Raw genomic sequence first — 25,305 nt, 5'->3', positions numbered from 1 at the left:
AGTGTTTTTATGGTGTATGTCTTTGTGGTGTAAGTTGTAAGTAACAGGGCTTGTATATCAAAGATTGCCAAATTGATTCCTAGGTAGGCCACTGCTGTTATACCCTTGGGCAAGGAACCTAACCTGCACTGCCTCAGTAAATATCAAACTGTACTAATGGATAGCCGCATACAAATTGTAAGCTACATTAGTTGTTCTGGATAGGAGTGTCTGCCAAGCAAATGCAATTAAAGTTAATTAATGCTTAGCCCCACTCCTCCCCAACCTTCACAACAAAACTGGCAGCACATTGAACACATGAACCAGCAGCCACAGATCTCCTCAAACCATCACAGATTTTTCATTGACCTATGAGGGAAAAGGAGAGGAAGGCAGATGGAGAAGCCAGAAAGAGAGGGAGAAGGAGAGAGAGAGAGAGAGAGGGAGAGAGAGAGGGAGAGAGAGAGAGAGAAAGGACTAAAGAGAGTGAGAAAGCCAGAGAAAGGAGCAAAGAGCGAGAGACAGAGAGGGAGGTAGAGAAAAGAAAGAGAGAGGAAGAGAGAGGAAGATGGTGTATGGGGGCGCTGGTGTTCCCTCGATGTTCGAGCACCACTGCTCTGCCGAAAAAAAGTCCAATCCAGCACGCTGCGCTTTCACCCCGACCCCCTGCTGGCCGTCCCCACATTCCGGCTTTGAGGTACCTGGGGGGCCCCCCGGGACCTGCTGGGATAGATGGGAGTGGATCCATCGCACCCCCGCAGTTCCACGAGCGCGACACCTCCCCTGCTGGCTGAGAAGCGTCAGAGGCGAAGCGGAAAACGCACAGCAACAGAGAGACAAATAACCGCAGCGGAGCGAAGGGCGATGGGCGTGGCACCCGCATCCAGCGACAGGAAGCGCCCCCCCCCCCCCCCCCCCCCCCCCCCCCCCCCGGCCCCGGGCTGTGAGTGCAGAGCTGAAGAACGGGGTGCACAGGGTTCAACTCAGGTGACAAAAAAAAGTTTGCGGGCTTTCTGTCAGTGTTTCAAAGCGCAGGAGGGAAAATGCCTGCAACACCTGTTAAATCTCACAGCCTTTTACAGGGGAAACACAGCATTCGACTTCTCAAAGAGTAAAGATTCCTGCAAGCAATTAAACGTGTCGAGCGCGGAAAGAGGAAACGGCGAATGAAGGGAGTGAGGTTTAAACGTGTGTTTTTTCCTCTTCAGATGGCTTTGGCTCTCCTCCTCTGTGATCTCGGCTGCCAGGTGGGACCTTTCTCAGCTCGGCCCACTTTGAACTGGTGTGCATGAACAGCGTGGCTTACTCAGTGAGGAGCTGACATCCATATCACTGGCTCTGCGGAGAACCCAGCAGCCCGAAGCTACGTGCTCCGAGCCGCCAGAACGTTCTCTCCCCCACGCAACCTCTCAAGCTCTTTTCATTAAATCCAATATGGCTGGCAAAACGCATCTCTGTCCAAGGAAGGGGGGAAAAGGGAAAGCACATTTACCCACAAGTCCCTCCTGGAGGATCCTTCCCTTTTTTTTCCCCCGCTGTTGATAAAAGACCCTCACTTTGCTGATTTCCAATTTGAGCCGACAGAATGCCAACAGGGCCTGTGGGTGTGTCTGATGCTGTCTGTGTGAAAGGCCGGCTTGCTCTCACGCTCCCTCCACTCTTGTGCCTCTTGTGTCAGCCGAGAAGAAAGGAAGAATCTGTGTGTTTATTCCCCCGCTGGCTGCTCGGGTAACGTCTCGGCGAGGCTGTCGGGAGGTAGCCCCTGACTGAGGGCGGACGGTCAGAAGAAGCGTAATTGGTGTTTGTATCTTTAAGCGAGTACATGGTGGGGTGGGGAGGGGGGTGGGGGGGTGGCTGGTGGTGGCCTGTCTCATCTCGGCTGTGTGCAACCTCACAGATACAGAATGCAAATGACCTTTTCAGTGAGCGGTTTGCATATCAGGGTGGCGTAAGGAATCTGTGAGTGGTGGCAGAGTAAGCGTCCGCGCCGGTGGGGGGGTGGGATGGAGCAGGGTGGCAGGGGGGAAGGGGAGGGAGGGGGGGCGCTCGTGCTGACCGCTGAAGGCCGCCTCTCCCTCCCCCCGCCATCCTGTCGGGGCCCTTCAGCCTCCGAGTCCCTCGGTGGGACAAATGAAGAGTGACGCTGCCACCCCCCCCCCACGCCGCCCCCCCGTCCTCGCCCGGGGTCACATGAACGTATGCCAGGCGGGTTGATCAGCGTAGCACAGACGGTCAGGGGAGGTGAGACGGGGGAGAGGGCAGGGAGAGGGGCCGCTGGTGTTATGTGCACAGAGCTGCAGCCAGGGGGCGCTGCTGGGCGTCAGGATTTCTGACAGCGCTGTTTCAGAAAACAAGAAACCCACAGGCATGGAAAACACAGACGGCTCTGTAAAGCACACACACACACACACACACACACACACTCACTCAGCATCATGAACACATACTCACTGTCTCACACACACACACACACACTGCCCCCTCTCACTTCAACATCAGTAACTGCAGTCCAAACACCCGAGCAGCCGCTCAGGACAGCGCTTACTGTGGTTGTGGTTACGCGGTGACAGGAACTCGTGGCGACAGCGCCGGCCATCGGCTGAGACGTGTGGGGGTCCTGCAGAACCGAAAGGTACTGTGTGTTTGAGGCAGTCCGGGAAAATGTCATTAACCACCCCTGATACTGAATCATCGGTGTGCGGAGTTCATGCTGGGCCTTCAAGGGTAACGTTTATCTAACGTTTATCTAATGTCTGCAATGTGACCATGAAGAAAGAAGCCCTGTCCCTGAGTGACACTGAGCGAGCGAGTAAGAGAGTGAGTGAGTGAGTGAGTGAGTGAGTGAGTGAGTGAGAGAGTGAGTGGATTCTGTCGTAACAGCCTTTCGAAGGCTTTCGAAAGCAGGAAAGCCAGAAAAGTACTTGCAGTTGTTGAGCAGTGTCTGTTCGGCTCTTTTTCGCAAAATGTTAACACACTAATTGCATTTGGGAGGATTGCCTTTTCACTGAACCCTCAATTACATTTTTCAGCCCAGATGAATGCCGGGTCTAATCTGCAGCCTGCACCGCTCTCTCCCGGCTCACTGTTTTGTGTATATTTGAATAAATTGTGCAGAAATCTGGTTAGAAATGGTGCATTTATGTTTTAACATCTAGAGTATCAGGCTGGCCTGACTGGAGAGCTGATGGTAGGGTGGTTGTGTGTTTCAGTGTGTGTACGCAGGTGTGTGTGTGTGTGTGTGTGTGTGTGTGTGTGTATGTGTGAGCATGCACCCATATATGTGTGTGCTTGGTTTGTGTGCGTATGTGCGTGTACAGGTGTGTGTGTGGGTGTGTGTGCATGTGTGTGTGTGTGTGTGTGTGTGTGTGTGTGTGTGTTTGTGTGTGTGTACCTCTGTGTTTCTCAGTAAAAGCAACCTGCCTCCTGTCCAGGGTGACTACACAGCAAACAGAGGGAGACACTTTCCTGCACACTGTCCAGCTCCCCCTGTCACTGCAGGCCCGGGAGAAATCATGTTTGTTGTAAAGACTTGCGGTTTCATGCCTTTATTAACATGCCTAGCATTCAGCATAACGTTACTGTCTAAGAATTTCCTTTCCCCTCTCACTCACTGGCTCTATTCAAGTTCTGTCCCTTCCCTTTTCTCCTTCCCCCTTACCCCCCCCCCATACCTTCTTCCTCCTCATCCATGCCCTCCTCCACCCCTTTCCTCTCCCTCCCCCAGCTGGAGTCCTTTCTCCAGGTGAACATCAGCCAGGTGCACGTGGATGAGTGCACAGAGACAGCCTGTGGGGGCAGTGGCGGCTGCTCCAACCGCCTATCCATCAGTGCCACGCCCACTGTGGTGGATTCTGGGAGCACGTCCCTGGTGTCTGTGACGGTGACCACCAGCGCTGTATGCGGCTGCCCCGGGCGGGACCACCTGCACCAGGCCTGCGCCTCCTACCCACGAAATCCCTGTTACAACGGTGGGATCTGCATCGACAGCCAGAGCGGATACAGGTGAGCCAAGCTAGCCATCTGCATCAACAGTCTGTTATAATACAGGTGAGCTATATTACCAACAGGTGTCTCTCCTGAATCAACTGCTAAGTAGAATACAGGTGAGCTACATTAGCGTCAGGGGTCTCTCCTGCATCAACTGCTAATTAGGAAACAGGTGAGCTGTATGAGCACCAGGTGTCTCCCTACATCAACAGTAAGGATACAGATGAGATATGCTAGCACCAGGTGTCTCTCCTGCATCAACAGTCAGTCAGGATCCAAGTGAGGTATGCTACCCCCAGGTGCCTCTCCTGCATCAACTGCTATTTAGGATACAGGTGAGCTGTATTAGCGCCTGGTGTCTCTCCTGTATCAACTGCTAATTGGGATACAGTTGAGCTTGATAAACCACAAGTACCAAATACCAATTCAGATATGAATTTCCATGCAATCAAAACATTGTTTGAATGGAAATTCATTTCATACAATGTTCAGAAGAACCCAATGTTCTTAGCCCCAGGTAATTCGCCTGCATACAGGTATATAGAGCAGCTGAGGTCAGGTGGTCATGTTTGGCAAGATAACTCCTTTAATCATTCAGCGAGTTCATGTTTTTTGTGAGACCATGACAAAGAAAGCATGAGTAATTTAACATCTCGGCGCTGGACTGAAATGCATAATTACACTCAAGAGCGAGATGCAGGAAACGCTACTGCTTTTTGCCGGTCACGTGCTGGAAGCACTAAATGAGTAAATTAGCGTGCGGGGCCACGTGGGAATGATGAAACGCTTTGAAACGTTGAGTTTGGAGATGGGCAAACAGCGCTCCAGGCACACAGTGTTCACGGCTGCGCCAAGTGAAAGATCAAGTAAACGTCAAGATCAGTAGAGAGAACATTTGATTGGAGAGTTAGCTTACCTGAGAGACCTCATAAATCAAACAAAGACATCGCTTTTCAAAGCTGTATGTATTTTTTTTTTTTTTTGTACATTGCGGTACCAGCTGAATAATCTCTCAGAGAATTATAAGAAGAAAGCGCTCTCACAACAACGCTGAGTCTCTCACCATGTTTGTTACAAGGGGAAGATATATTTAATGGCCTCCTTGTGCTGTATCTTATTATCCTGATTTGTCTCATAATTGGACTGAATTTAAGAAACCCACTCGTTTCACCTCGCAAGCCAGTGCTTTGATGTCTGGCAGACTCCGCTCGCGGTAATGCGATTCCCGACTGCTCCGTCCGGGAGCGGATTGTACGCCGGCTCTGCGGCTGATGATATTAAAGGCAAATTTGGGAGGGTACGGGTCGCAGCGCTGCGCGTTTCTCGTTCCGACTCTAACTCTTTAATTCATAATAATTGACTCGGCAGGTAGTGAGTAGCACGTGGCGGAAAGTGCTGCGGGCGAGTTGAAGGCTAACTGCCGCAGGTGCCAAGGAAACGCTGAAGTGCTTACCGGATTAGTCCATCACGAACACCAAGCGGCTGGGCTACTTTCAGCCCCTAAAACAACCTTTTAAAAGGCAACAGTTTCCCATGATTGTATGTCTCACGTACTGTGTCATCGTGTATGTAACGCATTTACTGCAGCTATTGCAGGGTGAGATATTGTATGATGGGCCCAAACTAAGTGACTGACAAAGGTTCATAATTCAGGCTGAAAGAGAAACATCTAGGAGAAAGGAAGACGGACTGGTCTTGGTGCAGTCGTTCAAATTAGTAAGTGGTGTTTGGTAATGAGATGAAACATCACAGCATCTCGTCTGCTCTCTCACCTCTCCTATCGCTCACACACACACACACACACACCCTTGAACTACCAGGGCAGCAGTGGCAGTACAGTGTGGAACTGAAGTTTTTTTCCCCTTCCCTGGGTGACACGCAGAAATGGCCAGACTGTTGCAGTGTAATGGTGCCAGACTGGAGAGTGATTGACTCTCCTGTAAAATCTGAACACACACAGTTGGAGTGGCTCCCCATCTCACACACCCCTCCCACCACATCCCCTGACAGGATGCCTTCTTGGGCCCCGATCTGCCCATGCTGTTCACGGGGATCATTTTTTAATGCATACGTATGATAGGAAATATGCAAAAGCCTAACTTTTATATCCCCTCGCCTCATACATAAGTCCTGTCAGCGAGCGAAACCCCCTCAGGCTGGTCTTAGGATAAAATTCACTGATTAATTAAACCAAGAAAGTAAACCCAGGGTTACTCCTTGGCCGGACAAACTAACCGCGTTATCTGCCAAGCGGTCACTCCGTACAGAAATGATCAGTGGATCCAATTAAAGTTTAGTCCCAGCATGTAATTTTCAAGGTACATGGCGCATCTTTTTGGATGAATAAAAATGACTTGAACTCTTGAAACTGGATTCTTATATTAAAAGATGTGAAAGCAGCTCTTCAAGCAGCTCTTCCTCTCCTTAGCGGCGTTTGATGTCCTGGATCTGCTGGGCATACAGTACCTAATGTACCGCTCTTCAAATACAGTGTTCTCCACTGGTCACCTCAATCTCCAGACCTCAATCCAATCGAACTCCTGCAATTTGAACTCAAGAAAGCAGTTCGCGGGATGAACACCAAATGACCCGAAAGACAATAGAGCACTTCTGCCTGGAGGAATGGTCTAACCCCTCAGAAGTGCCAGAAACTCAGAAAACACCACAGGCATGGTCAGTCTCTAATGCCTGTATAGCCAGGCCAGGGGAGGATTTACAAAATACAACAGAAACACAGAGGTCCATGCTACTAAACCATTTGCAATAAATTGTTGGATTTTAGTATTTAAATTCACTCACGACCCAACTGTTTTGCCAACTTCTCATGACCCAAAAGTATTCCTTCATGCTCAAGTCACGGTTATGCTACTCTTACAGGTGATCAGATAACCGCTTACCTGTACCCATCTTGTCTATTTCACACTGACTAGCTAACTAATTCCACGCCTGAGACCCCCAGATTCTTCCAGGTACAACTGTCTGCAGCTCCACTGGTGACATTATTACGAAAACCAATACTGTTCCCTCTGAAAAGATAAAAACTGAACCGCTTATAAAGCACTACATAAAAAGATGCATATCTTCGTATATAGGTAGCCTGGGATCCAGCAGAGATATGGAGGTTTATATAAGTAGGCAGAGATTCAAAATCACAAACTCACAGGAAGAGGTAGCAAGCAGCATGTAGGTAATTGAGCCTGAAGTAAAAATACATCTATTTGGAAATGGAAGGAAGAGACATTACTTGCGACCCTCTTAAAAAAATAAAAAATACAATTTCCATGTGTATGATGCAGACAAATAAAGGTTGCGTACACAATGTATCATTTCAGGGATTATGTTTGAGTCTGCGGGAATACATTAGTCAGATTATTTGCTGGTGGTTATGTGTTTGTTTATGGCTTTGACTCGGGAGGAATCTATCCCTTCAGATGCAAACATTAAAGCTGAGGGCTTCAAAATGCCTTCCTCTCCCCGGGTCTCAGAGAAGGATCTGCGATTCATTTTCTCGCTCTCTGTCTCGCCCGCAGGACGCGGTGCACCCGCTCTGTCGGCTTTTCGAGTCTCATCAAGGCAGGACAGTGCTGCGCGTGCAAACTCATGCATAAATAAAAGGAAATTCGCTTATTCTCCACGGCCGTGTGCATCGGACTGTAGCCGGACACAGATAGCGCAGTGTCATAGCTCAAACAGCGAGCGGCCCAGGCCCTCCATCAGATGAACGGAGGAAAACCCACGGTGCACTCGGTCTTTAGGCTTGTTTGTGTTGACTGAACTCTTGATTTGTGAAACTCTGGCTTATGCCAAAAGCACAGAGTCAGGGCCGTGTTATCTGCGTCGCGTCCCCTCCCAGAGCCACTCCTCTGAGCCGTGATTCGGCTTATTACCAACAGACTGCCGATCCGACACCCGGGATGCGTATCTTTTCATAGAGTAAACAGTGTGTTGGATATAAAGCCGGGGAAACGGGGAGAGGGGAGGGAGGCGAGGGAGCTGAGAGCCGCGTTTGTAAATAGACCGGTTTAGCTTTATCAGTCAATCCTGTCTGCGTTCAGGGGAGAAAGATCGACACTCCTCTCCTCACGTGTTGGCTCTTTTTCCCCTGAGTGGAGCGTCTTCTCCCGGTGTGCTGTCTCTGGTCGGCTTTCTGGGGTCTGATTTGTAAACACACACATGTCCTTGATTGCGGTGTGGGGTTATTGGGAGGAACTCATTAGTGTATTAGGTCAGCCGTGTTTTTCCCTGGTCCGTCGTCTTTAAAATTCCTGACTGGGTTCCCTTTATACCTCATCAGAGCTGCAGAGGAAGAAGGACCGCACAACATCATGCATGAGACATGAGATGGAAAACAGAAGATGAGATAAAGAGAGGAAGAGAGAGATGGGGGGCGGGGGAGAGCAGGGGGACAGAGAGATGAAGGAAAGAGGAAGAGGGGGAGGAATGAGAGAGCAAGGAGAGAGGTAAGAGGAAGAGGGTGAAAGAAAGAAAGAAAGAAGGTGGAGAAACAGAGGTAAAGAAAGGGGGAGGAGGGAAGGGAGACAGAGATGAAGGAGAAAGAGAGGAAGGAGTGATAATGAAGAGAGAGGTATAAGGAACAGGGCAAAGGAGAGAAGGTAGAGAAACGGGGGGGGGGAAGAGGGGGAAGAGAGGACAGAGACATGAAGAAAGGAGAATGAGAGGAAAGGAATGCAGGGAGAGAGGTGTAAGGAAGGCAGTGAAAGACAGAAGATAGGGAAACGGAGGGATTGAAAGCAGGAGGGGGTGAGAAGGATAGAGGGAAGAAGAGAGTGTAAGAGATGGACAGGCAGAGGAAGAGCGGAGGAATGAGTAAGAGCGGGAGCAGTATTCGCTTTATTGGAGCAGGTGCTAAAGGAAGAAAAAAAACTACGCAAAAATAGCTGCGGCTTTGACAAGGCAAACGCAGTGGCGTAAAGCTCGGCTAATGCGGCGCATACCTCACGTGCGAGGGGTGAGCTCCGTGACGTGCACACTTCCAGCAAGGGTGAGCGTGCACGTGGCAGCAGGGCATGGAACGTGCCTTGAGATTAATTTTTATAGAAGGATCGGGGGCGGGGGGGGGGGGGGGGGGTGGTGGGTGGGGGGGGGGGGGGGTGCTTAGTATGGGTGAGAGTGGGCTGAGTGCGTGCGTAGCTCAGGCCGGGGTGTCACAGGAAGGTGGGGAGCGCATTAACGTCAGGTAGATTTGTGAGAGAGACAAGCGCTTCCCTCTGACTGTGTGCGCTGGGTAGATATGTTTGTATCACAGAGTGTGCTTTTATTAGGGACACAGTCATATGTGTGCATTTGTGTGAGATGATATTAAAAAAGGAAAAAATCTGGAAACGCGTGTCTTCAGGTAAACAGGATTATATGGGGGGGAATGGCGTAACAGTTTGTGGGAGTGTGCTATTATTAGGGTTTTTCTCTTCGTTTTTTTTTTTCCAAACCACAGACCTATTGATCGCTCGGTCACTTTCGATTGTAACAGATTGATTAGGTCCCACAGATTCTGAAGTCACGCATTTGACTGACAGCGAAATATGGCTGTTAACTTAGCTAGCGCCGAGTAGCTGGTGGGGGACGGACTCGACGATCTGCTGTCTCCACCAGGCTGAAATGAGCATGTCACCGATTTCGAAAGCACATCCACCCTCACCACGTATTTTTAGTCTAGTACTGTAATTATGTTTGATGTCAGCTACGCCAGTGTAGGCTGCTCTTTTTCGTTTACGCAGAGAAGAGAGTGGTTTTGTCCTCATTATTTCAAGGGAAGCGTAACGCTGCCTGTAATGGATGATAGCTGTGAACATATGTAATTGTTATATTCAGATGCATTCAGCTGTTGGACTACAGGGTGAGTAACTTACAGGTGCAATATGTCTTCAGTCTATGCATTTGAGTTGTCCACTTCAGCAAGCACTTGCAGTGTTCACAAGAAGCTGAGATTTCCTGAGACAAAAGCCTTTGAAAATGCTCTAGGTGGGTATCGAATGTGTATCATATTTGGTATGCGTTTGAAGAGGGAAGAAGACCCATTCCCGTGGGTACGCTGCTCTGGCTAAGTGAATTGTGATAGATTGGTCAGCAATAGGTATTGATCAGCAATGTCACTTAAGCACTTTTCAAATATAAACAAATTGTGTCTTTGCCATGAAAAACAATTGAGCTGTTGACGAGTGTGTGAATTTCGGACCCTGTCTTGATTGCCACCGTGTGGTTGGAGGATGAAAATGTAGATGAGGAAAAAAATAGGTCAAGAAAAACTCATGACCCCAGCTATCAGGCAGATTTTGAGACACACAAGTGTGGATGCTGGGTGTGAGATATACTTGTCTGTGTCTGTGGGTGAGACTTATGAGTGTGTGTGTGTGTGTGTACGCGACATACACTTGTCTGTCAGAAATGTGAGAGGGTACCGTCCCTGTTTTGCTATTTTGGAGAAGGCGCTGACAGACAGAGAGAGGGAAGCGTGAGATCTCAGACTGAGGACTCAGAGCTGCGCTTGCGCCCCCCCCCCCCCCCCGCATCGGCCCCATGGTGCGCACAGCGACAGCGGCAGTGATTATGACCAGTGAGAGAGGAGAGCTGCGGAGGTGATGAGTAATGTCAGAGACAGAGTTCTCCTGGTGGAGGAGATTTGTTACACATCGATGGGTTGAGGAGATATGTGTGGCGGGCAGCTCCAAGCTTGAACCCACTTATCTGTCAGCACGGCTCTGTATCCGCACTGTGAGAACAACGTTAAGGCCCAGAGTATCAGGGCTCTTTACCTCCCCTCTTACAGAGAGGCTGAACTAAAGAGTAGAGGAGAGGGTAGCGGTGCTGTTAAGGAACTCAGCTTTTCCTCAGAAGGTTGCTAGTTCTAGTTCTATGTGGGGCACAGTCTTTGTTTCCTTGATCTGAATGCTAGCCCTGAATGGCATCAGTAAAAATAGCCGGTGGTATAAATGGATGGTATTTAAATTGCAGGCTCCATGCGTGATAAAGTGCTCCAGGTGAGAGCACCTGCTGGGTACCCAGGTAATAAAGCGGACTCCTTTTCCTGGAGTTCGGGTTGTTGAGGTGATTGCACCTCTCGGTAACAAGGAGCTGGTTGTGACTAAGGGTCCAGTCAGGCGCGAGTCCTGCAGTCGCGTAATTACGCCGTCCCGTCTTGCGGAAAGAGAGATGGGGGAGGTGGGAATGATAGGTCTTCAGGGAGGGGGAGAGGGAGCGGAGGGGGTGTATTTTCTAAAAATGTTTTTCCCCTCACCACAGATGCCAGTGCCCTCCTCAGTTCGAGGGCCCGGAATGCCAGCAGACCAAGCACAGTTTCCACGGTGACGGCTACGCTTGGTTTCCCCCCATGAGGTCGTGCTTCGAGAGCCGGCTCTCGCTGGAGTTCATCACCGAGGTGGCGGACGGGCTGCTGCTCTACAGCGGCCCTCTGGCGCAACTGCAGCCCTGGGATCCCGAGGACTTCATGGCCATAGGTACGGTTTCGGCGGCATCCTCCGGGGGGGCGGCCCTGAGAGGATTTACGGTTTTTAATCAAAGCGGAGAGAGAGCGACTCTCAGCCACCCCCACCCCCCCCCCCCGCGACCTGCCCTTTAAAATGAGCAGCACTCGCCAAAAAACTGCACAAGTCATGTGATCTTCAAAGGAGAGCTACGGCCCACATAGCCAGGACCCCCAGGACCCTAAAATCGTTTGAGCGTTGCCATTTGGGTCACAATGTTATCCTTCTTTTTTTTTTCTTTATCAATGTTGCATGATTTTTATTTTTTTGTCAGATCTCAAAGGGTTGATATGTGGCCATTTTCAAAATGTAATTACAAGTGATTCAGTGCACGCTGTGGTTCGGTGCTCTGAGACGTTGAAGCACACAGTGCTCAAGTTGCATTGCCAGATTTTTTCTTTTTTGAACTCAGCATGTCATTTTCAGAGTTGTGTTTATGATTGTGCGTGCTTGGGTGTGTGTGTGTGTGTGTGTGTGTGTGTGTGTGTGTGCATGTGTGTGTGCATACATGTGTGTGTGTGTGTATGTGTGTATGTATGCGTATGCATATGCATGCGTATGTATATGCGCGTGTGTGTGTGTATGTATGTCCGTGTGTGTGTGCTTGCATGCGCATATTCACGTACGCTTCCTTAAATCGGTTTCCTCTCTGAATCAGTGGTGTATGAGGCTCCTCTCCCCTCACGCTGTGGGGGAGAGGAGCTGGAAGTGCAGGATTTCACGCTGCTTGACACGGAGCCCTCTGTGGCGCCCGGCCTTATCCAATCGGACATGCTCGCACCGGACGCTGCGGCAGGGCCTTTGTGCGCCCGTTCTGCTCCCAATGTCCGAATTAAACGAGGTTCTGGTGGGAGAAAGCAGTAATCTGTCCTCAGCGTGCCGGCTCAATACAGAGGCTCCTGTCAGACCTGCACGTCAGCAGACCAGAGGGAGAGGGAGAGGGAGAGAGGGAGAGGGAGAGAGAGAGGGAGAGAGAGAGGAGAGAGGGAGAGAGAGAGGAGAGAGGGAGAGAGAGGGAGAGAGAGAGAGGAGAGAGGGAGGTAAAGGGAGTGAGAGATAGGGAAGGTGCCATGGGGGAGTGTGAGAAAAAAACATGGCAGGAAAGGAAGAGAGAAGTGTAGAGAGCCAGGGAGAGGAGGAGAGAGTAATAAGAGAGAAATAGAGGGAGAGGAAGAGAGAGGAAGAGAGATTACGGGGGTGAAAGAGTGAGAGGGGGAGGGTGAGATGGGAAAAAGTGTGTGAAAGTGACAAAGAGAGAGCGAGAGAGGAGTAGAGAGCCAAAGAGAGAAAGACAGGGAGAGGAAGAGAGAGGAAAAGTGAGAGAATAAGAGAGAGAGATATGGGGAGTGGCAGAAAGTGAGAAAGGGAGGGTGAGATGGGGAGAGTTTGAGGAAGAGGCAGAGAAAGAAAGGAGAGCGCGAGCAGGAGAGGGAGGGAGAGGAGTAGAGATTCAGGGTGGGATGCTGTTTTGTTTTTTTTGTTTTCTGAAAGAGAGAAGAGAGGGAGGGTTGGTATGCTTGTATGTTCATGTCCTTCAGTGCTTTAGCAACAATGGATAGCTCCTGTCAAATTAATAAAGCCTGTCTGAGTCACTGAATCCTTGAGGCAGAGGAACGCTGGCAAAGGAAGCCAGCGAGAAAGAGGGAGAGAGAGAGGCTGATGGAGAGAGAGAGAGAGAGAGAGAGAGAGAGAGAGAGAGAGAGAGAGAGAGAGAGAGAGAGAGAGAGAGAGAGGCTGAGGGAGAGAGAGAGAGAGAGGCTGAGGGAGAAAGGGGAGGAGTAGCAGTCCAATCGCAGTCACAATCCCTTCTCTCAGGTAACCAAACAGCGTCTCACACATTGCGACCGTGTTGCAGCTTAACAAGCCTGCTTTAGTCAATTTCCTGCCTTCCCACATTTCTGATTAGTCTGCCAGGCCCCTGGGAGAGTGGTGGAGGCGTGTGCAGCTGTAAGTGGCTGCAGTTAAGAGGCTCTCTCAGAACGGAGTGGGACAAGGCGAGCGCGTCCGAGCGGATTTGTCCAGGGCTGTCCTGTCTGAGACACGCAGAACAGCATTCGTCTGGACGGCTTACAGAACCACCCTGGTGTGTCACACACTTTCAGTACTGGGTGGGGGAGGCTCTTCCAGCTGTAATGGTGAACAGAGGAGCATGCTGGAAAAAAAGAGAGCATATGTCTGAATGGCTGTGTAGAATTAGCTTCATGGGCAGAATTTGAGTTTCTTTCCTGCTGTCTTCCCTATCAAATGGAGCGTACAGGTTGCTGAGGGAACTGCCATGCCTTTCCTCAGAAGACCTCAATGATCTTATTCTAATAGTTTTTTTCCCCACATTTTTTGTTTTAGCCATTTTCTTCTGCACTGACTGCAGTTTTCTTCAATTTTACATGATGAGAATGCTTCAGGACAAGTCGGTTTCCGCCAGACTTCTCTTAAATCAGACTGGACCGAGACCTTCTCCTGAGGTGATCCCAGATGAGTTCGGTCAACATTTCGAGAAGTGTTCTGTTTTATTCAGTGCGGAGTGAACACACTGCTACTGACCTGTCTTATTCACATTCCCCTTTTGGTACTCTATATCTATCGAGTGCAAGATGCTGGTTCCATTCCCTTGAACTGAAAAATCCAAGTGGTTGACTTTTAAAGCAGGACAAGGTCCAGGTCCAACACCTGATTATCTCAGTGAGCTGATGTAAGACTCAGGTTTGCACCAGGCTTGGCAGGCACCAGGAGAACATACGGAGGGGGGCACACATAAATACTATATAGACATCTGGATATAAGGAGACAACTGGGGTGCACTGAGGTCCATCAGGGGGTGTAACGCACCCCAAAGCACCCCCACAGCACCCGGTCTGCCCTGCTTATGCCCTAAGTCATAGCATTGTTTGTGTGCTTGCCTACAGCCTGTATCCAGGGAAAGGCATTGAGCTTCTGTTTGTCCTATTATTGATTTATGAAGCAGGGTATTAGCTGGAGCTGAAGTTCAGGCTGAGGACCTCTCTCATGGGAACAGCTGCAGTGTCACACATTTCAGTGTGAGGGTCAGGAGAGACCAGCAACGAGAGGACATACGAGGGGCTCGGGATGAACAGAGAGGAGTAAACCCCCCCTCCCCCAATCCCCTGGAAACAGCATCACAGAGATGAAAGAGCTGATGCATCGGTCACACCTCGGCTGTGATGTGCATTTTGCTGGCAGTTTGTCGAACCCTGTGTCACGCCTGAGCCCTGGAGGCTTTTATCAGCATGCTGCTTTTCGGAACATGGTTTAAAAATGACATCGCTTTGCAGACAGCTCACCTGTGGACAGAGGTGGGAGGCGGGGGGGGGCTAGCGCAGCAGGCATTGTGATGTGAAAAACGGGACTTAAATTAAAGGCTTGTAAACAGACTCTGTGTGTGTCCCCAGCGCGGTTACTCCAGGTATTCTGTAATGCTGTTTGCTCAGTCAGGTGTTTGTCGGTGTGGCTTCAGCCGGTGGTTGCGGGAGAAGGCAGTCTGTAAATGTAAGGGGGGTGCTCTGGGGGTTCACTCCTCCCGCGGCCGCTCCATTAATCTGCAGCGATGTTGAGAGGGTGGGGATGAATAAAGGATGAGGAGGGGAGTTTGGGCGGGGCTGCGGGTGCGGATTAAGAGCAGAAGCTTGTAGGAGCAGAGACCCGAGTGTGCCTCGTTTCAGCCTCTGTCCAAATGCATCAACGCAGCAACACGTCACGCCTGCTCCACACCACCTCATTCTGCACCTCCCCCTGCACCTCCCCCTGCACCTATCTCTGCACCTCCCTCCGCACCTCCCCCTGCACCTCCCACTGCACCTCTCCACGCCTCCCTGCCTGGTCTGTGTGCTTCTCCCCACATCTCACCTGATGTCCAGGTTACTCTGTCGGTCCGTTCAGGCGTGTGCTTGCACGTCCGCTTGGCAGGATTGCATTTTTTTCCAAATTCCATGATTACATTTATTGTTACATGACAGCACATGACCAGCATCTGTTGTTTGATAATAATTTGGGGAAAAAATGGAGTGTGATAGCACAGGCGAATGGAGCCTAATGGAATTTTAAATTTTGATTTGTATCGATTTTTTACCCCCCCATAGTTGGAGTTTTGTGAAAACGATGTTTTCCAATGTTTACAGATAAAAATCAAGTGCTGCCAAGCTCACCCATACGTCAGCCTGGATTCAAGGCTACAGGAATACTGATAAGGTTTCAGCCTATGAGCCCACTTTCCAAAACTGCTTTCAGACAGATATGAATGTTTGGATGTCACATTGAGACTGACTCCTTATATATTCCCAGATCAGCTGTGACTCCCATTCCATTTTTTTTTCCTTCCTCTGTCTTGGGGCGATCAGTAGGTGACAGACATGCTGAAATTCCATGTTACTTTGCAGTAGCCGAGCACAATGGGAGTTTTCATTGGTTGCTTGATTTTTAATTTGCCAGCTGTCACAGGAAACCAAAAAAGTCATGAATTAATTAGCATGTTTATTATTCTTGTGTGCATGAGTGTTAGAAAATAATTTGCCGTGCCTCGTGTTGTAATCTCTCATCGTGAAGTTCTGCCTTGTGCGTTCCTTGAACTTCCACAACTCGGTGTGACTTTACCAGTGTGATGTTTTTTTTTTTCCCAGGGCAAGTTCCTCTCAAAAGTTTCTTCCTGTAACTCGGTATGACCCCCGAAAAGGTTCTGGAAGTGTAAGTGTCGCGATTCTTTCGGTGACGGTAACCTTTCTCTTGGGCAGAGTTGATAGATGGCACTCCCACCCTGAAGATTAACCATGGATCCGGCACGCTGGTGTTGCAGTTACCAAGCAACGTGCGAGTGGCAGACAGACGGTGGCACAGACTGGATGTGAGAAGTGACAGTAAGGTGGGTCTTTCCGGAGGGACCCCCCCCCCTTCTCCCCGCTCCGCAAACGATTCACGGCCACCGCTCCTGCGTCCCTGGCAGCTAGTGCTTTCAAGAAAGTCAAGCAGAAGGTCACATTAAAGCAGTCCCTCTACATGGGCAAGTTTGTAGTTTCCAAATTTGGGAAGTCACACCCCCCCCCCGGGTTAGATCAGACCATCAGTCTGATTCTTTCTGGACTGCTTGGATCATGTGGCAATCCAAATACAATATGACTGTTTTGAGTGTGATTGGAAGGAGCACGATTCATAACTGAAACGTTGCCAGTTCAATTCCCACCTGAGTCACAGCTGCTGTGCCCCTTGGGCAAGGTACTCAACCCACAACTGCCTCAGTAAATATCCAACTGTATAAATGGATAGCATAAGATAAATAAGAGCGTCTGCTAAATCCCAGAATTTTGTCATGTAATGGATTACGCGACCCGGAGGTGCAGTCTTTGCTGACCTTTGACCCCTCCCTGTGCTGCTCAGGAAGTACGCTTCACTCTGGACCGCTGTACCGCCGCGACCGTCCTGGAGTCGGAGGGGGTGGGCAGCTGGCTGACGACCGAAGACCACTCCTCCTGTGAGGTCACGGGGGTCACGCCTAACATGGACAGGTAGTGGACCTGTTACCTTACCTCTTTCCTCCTACAAACTCCGCCCATCACACGTTAGCCTTTGAACTCTGACCTTGACCTTGAAGTTCCACATATTATGGACAGAGAGAGTCCATGGGAGGGGTCATGTTTGTAGTTTCTGTTTTGCTAAGCGCAATATATGATAGAGTCACAGGACTTCATTTACCATGTATGTATAGTTTTCCCACTGAAGATTAATGGATGTTGGTCATTCAAAATGATTTGTAATGAATGGATCAATCATTTAGTTGGTTGGTTGATTGTTTGTTTGTAGATTGTTGTTACTGTTACTCAATAATGGACTGATAGATTGAATGAATGGATGAAAGAATGGGCTGACAGGTGAATAACCTTTGTGTGTCTCACCTCCTCAGGCACCTGAACGTGACACAGGTGTTGCAGCTGGGCGGGGTCAATGAGAACCTGCCCTACATCTACCCCCAGCTTCAGCACAAGCACTTCACCGGGTGCATCCGCAACCTCATCGTGGACAGCCAGGTACGAACCCCGCCCATCGAGCCCGCAGCCGTCTGAGAGCAAATCACGGCTCATGCTAATGCATCAGATGCAACTACAGCATCAGGCTTGTTGCGGTCAGCAAGGTGCCTGAACCACACAACTGTTGACAGTTTGACCACAGAATTAATGTTACTGTAATAGTCCATCACAAAGCACAAGCGCAGCATTGGCCCTTATTATGGCCAGCAAGACGCCTGCACCGCATAAACCACCTGGGGTTTGGCTGCGTCTATACACAATATAGACACAATATGCTGCTAGTATACACTGCTGAGGTACACTGTACTGAAATACACTCTACTGAAATACACTCTACTGAAATACACTGCACTGAAATACACTGTACTGGAATACACTGTAATGAAATACACTGCACTGAAATACACTGCACTGAAATACACCGTACTGAAATACACTGTACTGGAATACACTGCTGTGAAATACACTGCTGTGAAATACACTCTACTGAAATACACTCTACTGAAATACACTGCACTGAAATACACTCTACTGAAATACACTGCACTAAAATACACTGTACTGAAATACACTGCACTGAAATGCACTGTACTGAAATACACTCTACTGAAATACACTGCACTGAAATGCACTGTACTGAAATACACTGCACTAAAATACACTGTACTGAAATACACTCTACTGAAATACACTGCACTGAAATGCACTGTACTGGAATACACTGCACTGAAATACGGTGCAGTAATACAGAGTAGTACTCACAGAGGCGTGTCATAAGCGCTACCTCTGGCTTCTGTGCGTGCAGCAGCCTGGAATGAGGCTCTTTATCAGTGTCAGCGTGTTGTTGTACCTTCTCTGCATGGAGATTGTGGGCGGTAAGGTGCATTACAAACGGCCATTAGTCAGACAGGCCCCGGGACGTGTCAGCTCCCCCCCCAGGGCCAGGGGTGCGTGATTCTGGTGGCTAAAGGCGTCTGACACTCCTTCTCCCCCCCCCCCATCTCCCCCGAAAGCAAGGAAAGGCTGAGAGACCATGCAAAATGCATGCGGCCCCTGTGGTGGCGGGCAGGGTTCAGGGGGCCCATGATGTAAATTTAACAGCATTCGCTCAGGCGTGAATCGCGTTCCTCGCCGCTTCGGCGGCGGCTTCGAGTGGGGGCGGGGGGTGTGGAGTGTGTGGGGGGGTATTTTTAGTCGTGTTATTTTCTGATTATTCCTAAATTGCCACTTTGAACACATCGTGCCTCAGCCCGTGTCTGTGCAGGGGAAGGCTGACACAGCCACTTCAGTACATCTCAGCAATGAATTAGAGCACAACCCACCCCCCTCCAACCCCCCACCCCCACAGAATCTGCCAGGGTGAGCGTGCAGTCACTCCACAGCTGCTCCTGAGGATCCGAGGCTGCTTCTGCTTAATCCACCCCTGGCTTCTATGATAAATGCTACTGGCAGGTCACAACCCGTCTCCTCGCCCCTACTGTTTCAGACAAAGGGAGAAGGGCTTTCTGACAAACCCCGGCGATCGCTAGGCTCTAACTTGCCCCCCCCACACACACCGCTGTTTGCTTGTGTCAGCTGAGTCCAGCAGCTGTCTTCCTCATCCCCATCTCCCCTCGGTCTGCAGGCGTAGCGTGACCTGGACTGCTCCTGGACCACGCATTTACAGTAGTGTGCTACCACACATACCTTCCGAGTGTCCTTGAGAAATAATTTAAGAAATAAGTGAATTCCTTGAATTAACTAGCTTCTCCTTAATTTTTTTCTCTGTATGCAAGTCATTTGCAGAACTCAGATGAGCCCATTAAGAGCCCATTAAGTATAACATTTCAACAGTATTTTTTCTGTGTATAGATTTTGTATGTACAGAATATCAAGGTTCATTCAGTCCTATATTGAGAGCTGGCTCTCTTTTCTTGCCTGTGATTGGTCATCCACTTGCAATTTACTTGGAGAGATATTCCAAGAAAGTCGGAGGAGGAACGAATAGCAGCGTGAGTGCTGACCCAAGGTTGCAAATTCATAATGGCTGCGGTCAGCCTTACATAAGTCCACAGGCTCATAATGGCTGCTCTCAGTCTGGTATTCTTTGCTCTCCCTGGGGCCGTGCGTCTTGTGTCTCGAATGCACAGAGGGAGAGAGCTGTGAGGTTGGGAGGACTGGTGCTGTCAAGGTTTCTGTGGGATTTCTTCTTAGTGCTTTCACAGTGATCCCTCCTGCCCTGCCCACTCTCCCCCATTTAGGGAGGTCACAGAAACACAGAGATGGGAATAAAAGAGAAAATACAGCCTGTTTATATATATATATATATACAGTGTATATATAGAGGGTAGCAGTGTGATGTAGTGGTGAGGAGCAGGGCTCGTAACCAAAAGATTGCCAGTCTGATTCCCCACGGGGGCTCTGCTGTTGTACAAGGTACTTAACCTACAATTGCCTCAGTAAATATCCAGCTGCATAAAAGGATAAAACTGTAGACTATGTAAGGATGTCTGCTAAATGGCAATGATGTAATGTAATGTAATGTAATATATATGTACTTACAAGGCTGTGCCCATGTTGGTATCTGTCTCTCTTTCTTCTCTGTGTTGTCTTCTCCTCCTAGCCATATCCTTCCCTGCCTCATGATCACTGTTAAATAAAGATCTTTCATAACGTCTCCCATTCTCCTCCTGCCCCCCCCCCCCCCCAAATTCAAATTCAAAACGGGTTTATTACCACGACACAAAAGCAGACGTCGCAAAACAAACCTCTTTATTTTCATATCAACACGTATCTCACACCCTGTCCAAATCAAAATTCAAAATTATTCAAAAGAGAAAATCAGACAATAGCGTTCCCACTGTTTTTTCCTGTGGTGTTGGGCGATATTACGCGGCCTGCTCGCTCGGACGCGTGTTCGCGCGTCGAGCTGCTCGTCAGCCTGCACGCTCTCTCCCAGCGTGTCGGACCGCAGTGTTCCCTGCTGCCAGCTCTGCCCTCTCAGCAGCTCCTCCCAGGGGGACACTCGCTTTTTCATTATCAGGCAGGTATTGAAACTGAGGACCAGATTTTGCTGAAGGATTGTGTGTGTGTGTGTGTGTGTGTGTGTGTGTGTGTGCGTGTGTGTGTGTGTGTGTGTGTGTGTGCGCGCGTGCGTGCGCATATCACCGGGGGTTTTGAGGCCCATGGAAACACACGTGGGCTTTTTTCCCTAACCAGCCACGGAGGGTGAGAGAGCCGGCTGGCGACGCGCCTGCCTTCTTTCTGTCAGCGTATCGGACAGGGAGGAAATGGAGGCCTTCTCGCTTTTACCCGCCCGATGGCCTCATCCTGCCATACCTGATATCACCTGATCCCCTTTTTTAAGACCCGATTCTTGTGAATTTCCATCGGTTTATGCATCACCCGTGAGTGAACGGCAGATACTGTAACTGTGATGCCGAAGCCAGATGCGTCACCTGCATGAATGGCATTTGCTGCTTCTTCAGATCCACACCGGATAATCCTGTCACGAGCGAAAAAGGGGGTCGAAAGTAACAATAGATGGATAAAATGTTTTTAGGTTAGTTATAGAATTCCATAAAATGTACCTTCATATTCGCTGCCAGGTTTCACGGTACCAGTTCAGCAGTACCTGTATTTCCTGCTTGTGTTTGGACCTTTTATCCCTTCCGAGGATGTGGCAGTGGTTTTTCTTCAGGTGGATGGCCGTGTGCGTTGTTTCTGCCTTTACTGCATTTGCATAAAAATGCATTTTTTCATCAGTACACCTCATGCCGCTGTCTTTTCCGTGCATTCAGCTGCTCCTTTTGCAATGCAGAGCAACTTAATTTTATGCATGATCAGATTCCAAGATCCCCTCTCATCTTTTGTACTTCAGTGTTGTAATGCATTTTTCTAATAAACCTTGGAAAACATTTGTTTTGGGATATGCTCTCACTTTGACCAGGTAATGTGCTGTCTGTTTTGTTCTGTGGTGCGCCTGTCACTGAAGCCTGGTGCACATTGCAGAATTTTAGCATTGATTTAGCTCTTTTATTTGCCCTTCAGAATTGGCTGAGTTTACCACAATTCTTGGTCAAGCTTGGAATGTACATGCTAAAATTGTACCTTACCTTAAGGCGTTATAATGTGTTGTGGGGTCTTAGGTTTTTAGCACCTTAGGAACCATGAATGAATATCAAGCTGTCTTTATATTTTGACCAAATGCCAACTGGACTGGACTGCCAACAGCTAGTGAAAAAATTACCATTGAATAATGACAGAGTGTAGCAAACTGTTAGCATTTCCGTGGCAAGTTTGTGAAACATTTAGCATTCTTCCCTGGTCAAGATGCAGCAAGTTTAAACATTGTCAGAAGTTTTATTCAAAAAGTCACTGAAGTTTAAAAAGTGAATATCAAGCAAATATCAAGCTTTACTGCCGTAACAAAAAGCAGCGAGCAAGCCCTGGAATGCAGGAGATAAAATGCAAAAGAGGAAGCGGCAAGCTGGAAATAGGCACAGGAGATGAGGAATTTATTAAGCAGTGGCAGGAGCAGGAGGGTTTATTCGGTCTGTCTGCAGACAGCTTCCCATACAAACAGTGGGAGCACAGAGAGGGAAGGGATGTCCAAGCGGCTTCACAGAAACAGCTGGTAACTGTGTGCGTCTCAGTAAGTGCTTTATAACCTTAGAGGGCAGTGTCAATGACCAACAGGCGGCATCGCATCAATCCAAAATCGGCTACTGGGGAGGTGACCTGCATTGTCCTCGGCTCGGCGCTGTGTGGAGTGTCAGCACTGGCCTCCTCAATCGCGTGTTAGTCCATTCTTAACATGTATTGGGTTATCGGGTCAAGTCAAGAGTCAAGAGAGCTTTTATTGTCAGCCCATCCATATACAAGTATACAGTAGGGTTGAAATAACGTTTCCCTGGGACCCGTGGTGCTACAGACAGTGAAGGACAAGGATAACATAAAATGCACAGCATAAACCCAATAAGTGACAAGACAGTGGGTACAATAAATACAATAAATAAAGAAGACAATAAATAGACAAAATAACAGGACAACTGTAAACTATATAATATACTCAAGAATTGTGATATGCTTGCTAGTTCTAACTACGACATGGTGTTACCTTAGAACGGCATGGTTTTACTGAGCTTAGTAACTTGGTCACTAATGCTGACTGCAGTATTCCTGCATTTGCCCTTCACTTGGATGTGTCTCCAGGGTAGTGAGGTCTTCTTCACACTGGTCCATGTCCATGTTGAGCCCATAAATCACAAATATGTCTCCCTTTTTAGTATTTTAATCTGATTAGGTATTGTGCAAGGGTATAGTCGTATTTCATTACATAGAAGAATTCCTTTTTTAATTGTCTGCATGTTTATGGGTTTTTGTTATTGATTTGTTCCTAGTTTCCGATAGGTGGTGGGTCATTAGCAGGGCTGGGTTGAGCCCAGTGTGGGCTATTGAATTTGTAAACCATAAAACCACTTGGCTGAGGGGACTCTTTTTCTGTTTAGCCCTGGGGTATTTAATGATTGAAGTTGTAGCTATCTTTTCAAACTTAAGTTTCGATGCAGTTTCGAGAATTTTTGCTGCCCATTTTTGGATATTTATTATCAAAGGGAATTAGCCAAATTCTCTCTTTCATATATTATTTGGAGTTTTCTCTGTACTTATAAGATATTTTTGCTAATTTCTGCTTGTGGGCATGACTATGTCACATTACCAAAAAGATTGGTCTCACTCTCTCTCTCTCTCCTTCCGTCTCTCTCCTTTTCTCTCTTTCTCTCCCCTCTCTCTTTCTCTTTCTCCCTCTCTCCCCCACTGTCTCTCCCTCCTTCTCTCTCCTTCCCTCTCCCTCTCCCCCTCTCTCTCTCTCTCTCTCACTCTCTCTCAGTTCTATGATCTCGGCTCTCCTGCGGACTCGGTGAACAGCTCTCCGGGGTGTGTGATGACGGATGGGAACTGTGTCAGCATGGGGTACCCTTCCTGTGGGCCCCGAGGGTGGTGCCATGGCGAGTGGGGTTCCTTCAGCTGCCAGTGTATACCCGGGTACAGCGGGCACCAATGTGAGCAAGGTATGCGCTATACTCGAGGAATCAGCGACCAGCTCTGAGCACTTAGTCTTGGATTCAGGTCTCAGATTTGGGGGAGGGGGGCACTGCTGTTGGGAAAAGAATCAAATCAAGCCACAGGGACCCATAAAAAGTGAGCTAAATGTCAATGCAAGACATGTTCCCCGCGCAGGCTGATGGCTGCTCCTTTTATCAGCTCATCTAAAGTGGTGAAACGCTTCCGTAAAGGCTAAGCATAAACCGAGCTCAGAAAGCATCAGATTGCACAGCCAGAAGGGTGTAGGATGAAATCTCTCCTCGGATAATGGCAGCTGTCCCCCACAGCCATTATTTCCTTCATCCACATTAAAAGCCGCTGTGTTTGGAGAGCGTCGCTGCGGAGCAATCAGGACAACAAATTGGCTGTGATAAGCTTGCAAAAATCAAAACAAGCTCTCTACTTCCAGCGTGATGGAAACTTCAATAAACGCACTTCCCCCTTCCCCCTCGCCCACGCCTGACCTGTTCTGCCTTTGATGAGGGCTTGTCTGTACTTTGCGCCCTGACAGAGGTTCCGGAATACTCCTTCGATGGGCGGAGCCACGTCCACTACCAGCTGGCGTTTCCGCTGCCGGCCCGTCGGACCCAGGTCCAGGTCCTGGTGCGGACCAGGAAGCCCAGCAGCACCATCGTCAGCCTGCTGTCCAAGGAACAGAACGAGTACCTGCGTCTGGAGGTGAGTCCCCGCCCCCGCCCGGGTCTCCTTCCATTGAGCACTGCGAGGGTGCTGCAGCAGTGCAGCCACCTGCAGCCGCAGCGTTGCATTAACACCGCAGGTGGGCAGGTGGGCAGGTGAGCAGGTGAGAAGGTGAGAAGGTGAGAAGGTGAGCAGGTGAGAAGGTGAGCAGGTGGGCAGGTGAGCAGGTGGGCAGGTGAGAAGGTGAGCAGGTGAGAAGGTGAGCAGGTGAGAAGGTGAGCAGGTGGGCAGGTGAGCAGGTGGGCAGGTGGACAGGTGAGCAGGTGGGCAGGTGAGAAGGTGGGCAGGTGGGCAGGTGAGCAGGTGGGCAGGTGAGAAGGTGAGACGGTGGGCAGGTGGGCAGGTGAGAAGGTGAGACGGTGGGCAGGTGGGCAGGTGAGAAGGTGGGCAGGTGAGCAGGTGAGAAGGTGGGCAGGTGAGCAGGTGGGCATGTGGGCAGGTGAGCAGGTGGGCAGGTGAGAAGGTGGGCAGGTGGGCAGGTGAGCAGGTGGGCAGGTGGGCAGGTGAGAAGGTGGGCAGGTGGGCAGGTGGGCAGGTGAGCAGGTGGGCAGGTGGGCAGGTGAGAAGGTGGGCAGGTGGGCAGGTGAGAAGGTGGGCAGGTGAGCAGGTGGGCAGGTGGGCAGGTGAGCAGGTGGGCAGGTGAGAAGGTGGGCAGGTGGGCAGGTGAGCAGGTGGGCAGGTGGGCAGGTGGGCAGGTGAGAAGGTGGGCAGGTGAGAAGGTGGGCAGGTGAGAAGGTGGGCAGGTGGGAAGGTGGGCAGGTGGGCAGGTGAGAAGGTGGGCAGGTGAGAAGGTGGGCAGGTGGGCAGGTGAGCAGGTGGGCAGGTGAGAAGGTGAGCAGGTGAGAAGGTGGGCAGGTGGGCAGGTGGGCAGGGGCTGCCTCTGTGGCAGATGCAGGGATCCAGACCTCTCAATTGCCCTGGTAGAGGTACACCTGAGGCAGGTGGCTATGTTTCTCCTGTTTGAAAATTCTAGTTTGTTCTGTGTTATGCTGTTTTAAAGCTTTTTTTGCTATTTCTAATTCTTGCTT

General features: G+C 49.6%; 1 protein-coding gene across 1 annotated transcript in view; it reads left to right on the top strand.

The window, feature by feature from the left end:
* LOC118787757 (neural-cadherin-like) overlaps positions 1 to 25,305 on the top strand; it is a 136,757-nt gene that overhangs the window by 95,920 nt on the left and 15,532 nt on the right. Inside the window, exons 22-28 of the mRNA XM_036543409.1 lie at positions 3,704 to 3,981; positions 11,224 to 11,438; positions 16,208 to 16,335; positions 16,848 to 16,975; positions 17,371 to 17,494; positions 23,364 to 23,544; positions 24,090 to 24,256. Coding sequence (XP_036399302.1) covers positions 3,704 to 3,981; positions 11,224 to 11,438; positions 16,208 to 16,335; positions 16,848 to 16,975; positions 17,371 to 17,494; positions 23,364 to 23,544; positions 24,090 to 24,256 — 1,221 coding nt within the window. The remainder of the gene's footprint in view (positions 1 to 3,703; positions 3,982 to 11,223; positions 11,439 to 16,207; positions 16,336 to 16,847; positions 16,976 to 17,370; positions 17,495 to 23,363; positions 23,545 to 24,089; positions 24,257 to 25,305) is intronic.

This window comes from Megalops cyprinoides, chromosome 13, assembly GCF_013368585.1.
Source record: "Megalops cyprinoides isolate fMegCyp1 chromosome 13, fMegCyp1.pri, whole genome shotgun sequence".
Classification (NCBI taxonomy): domain Eukaryota; kingdom Metazoa; phylum Chordata; class Actinopteri; order Elopiformes; family Megalopidae; genus Megalops; species Megalops cyprinoides.
The sequence above is the reverse complement of the archived record's forward strand: the minus strand, read 5'-3'. Positions and strand labels throughout refer to the sequence as shown.